Source organism: Lycium ferocissimum, chromosome 10 (genome assembly GCF_029784015.1).
Source record: "Lycium ferocissimum isolate CSIRO_LF1 chromosome 10, AGI_CSIRO_Lferr_CH_V1, whole genome shotgun sequence".
Classification (NCBI taxonomy): domain Eukaryota; kingdom Viridiplantae; phylum Streptophyta; class Magnoliopsida; order Solanales; family Solanaceae; genus Lycium; species Lycium ferocissimum.
In genome coordinates, this window is record NC_081351.1 from 28,470,335 (window position 1) to 28,472,400 (window position 2,066).

At 40.6% G+C, this 2,066-nt stretch overlaps 1 protein-coding gene across 1 annotated transcript; it reads right to left on the reverse strand.

The window, feature by feature from the left end:
- Positions 1 to 507: 507 nt before the first annotated feature.
- Positions 508 to 954, reverse strand: LOC132034773 (secreted RxLR effector protein 161-like). The gene has a single exon (XM_059425134.1). The coding sequence runs from the start codon at positions 952 to 954 to the stop codon at positions 508 to 510; it is 447 nt and encodes a 148-aa protein (XP_059281117.1).
- Positions 955 to 2,066: the final 1,112 nt, after the last annotated feature.

A 2,066-nucleotide genomic window follows, 5' to 3' on the forward strand; every position in this document is an offset into this window, starting at 1 on the left:
CTCCATTAATGGAGGTTTGATTGGTCAAAAGAAGAAGAAACAAGGAAGTTAACTTGTAGGAGAAGGAAGTTAGTTATAGAGAGAGAATTTTACATTTGGATCAAAATATCTTTTTGTCAACTTAAAACTTATAATGACTTAGCTCTAGTATATATACAATGCTCAACTAACTAACTAACTCACTTAATCATACTTATCATTTTAACTCAACCATACTAACTTGCTAACTCTTAGTCTAGTTAACACTCCTCCTCAAGTTGATGGTTGAAACGGGTTCTTGACTCTAGTTTGCCTAGCGGATACGATGCCGAGCTTTTCCAAGACTCTTAGTGAACAGTGCGCTGGTTGCTCCTTGTGTGTATATGTTCGTCTTCAAAGACATTCCTCGAGTAATTTTTTCTCTCACAAAGTGACAATCAATGTCAATATGCTTTGTCCTTTCATGAAAGATGGGATTAGCCGCAATCGAATTGCGGCTTTCTTGTCACATATCATTGACACGGTAGATCAATTTGAACTCCTAGCTCTTTTAGTATTCAAACTAGCCAAGTTACTTCGCCGCACATGAGGCCATGCTTCGAATTCTGCTTCGCAGAAACTCTTTGATACAGTTTCTTGTTTTTTTGACTTCCAAGAAATCAAGGCTTCACCCAACTTTACTAGATATCCAGTTACTGATCTCCTAGATTCCAAGCATCCACCCCAATCAGAGTCACAATATGCAACTAGCTCATTTGTGGTTCCTGATGGCATCAACAGTCCAAGACCTGGTGCTTCTTTGATATACTTCACTACTCTGAGTGCTGCCTCCCAATGAGACTGTTTAGGTGTGTGCATATATTGGCTTAGGACTTGAACTGCAAATGCTAAATCTGGTCTGGTCATTGTAAGATACAACAGCCTTCCAACCAGCCTTTGATATGGTCTCGGATCTCCAAGAACTTTATCCTCCATTCTAGTTTTGTTCTCGTTGTATCTTTGTTAGTCTTGTTCTCGAGTTGCTTCTTTGTCTTGATTCCATTTGTCATCTTGTCAAGTAAGCTTTTGGTTGAACTCAAGTGGTGTTCCTACCGGTTTGACTCCTCCTAGCCCACCTCACTATCAACTCAAAGCATACTTTCTTTGGCACATCACTATTCCTTGCTAGACCTTGCAAATTCAATACCCAAGAAGAACTTAAGTTCTCCAAGATCCTTCATCTTGAATGTATGCTTTATAATGCTTTTCTTGTTGTACACGAAGTTGTTGATTGTTGCTTTTGTGATCAATAGATCATCTACATAGACTAGTACTATCACGGTATCAGCACGCTCCCTCCTTGTGAATAGGAGTAATCATAATGGCTTTGCTGAAATCCCATGTTGACTAAGGCCTCAGTGATTTTTAAGTTCCATTGCCTAGGAGCCTGTTTCAGTCCATAAAGGGACTTGTTGAGTTTGCAAACCTTATGAGACTCCCCCTGCCTTGCAAACCCATCAGGAATCCTCATATACACATCTTCAATCAGATCCCCATTCAGAAATGCATTATGCACATCCATTTGATAGATATACCACTGTCTAGAAGCAGCAATGGCCACTATGGTTCTAACAGTCACCATCTTGGCCACAGGAGAGAAGGTGTCACCATAGTCCAAGCCTTCTCTTTGACTATAGCCCTTGGCAACTAACCTGGCCTTAAATCTTTCAACCTCTCCATTAGACTTGTATTTGACCTTGTAAATCCACCTACACCCAATGGCCTTATGACCAGGAGGTAAATCCACCAAAGACCATGTCTGATTATCTTCTAAGGCAGCAATCTCCACTTTCATTGCTTCAATCCACCTAGGATCTGTTCGCATAATTCTTTAAAGGATGATGGCTGCGAGAGACTTGTATAGACGGACAAGGCAAGTCTGTAAGAAGGGTTCAAATGCTCATAAGAGACATCTTTTTGAGCCATAGGATGTTTGCACTGGACTTAGGTGCATGAACAATATAATCTTGCATCCAAGTAGGTTGCTTGCTTGGTCTGGCTGATTTTCTAGTATCAAGAGGAGCTAAAGTGTGACCTGTGATACCCCA

What these genes read in the sequence shown, in the direction of transcription:
- LOC132034773 (XM_059425134.1), bottom strand. Translation starts at nt 954, where the DNA reads ATGGAGGATAAAGTTCTTGGAGATCCGAGACCATATCAAAGGCTGGTT.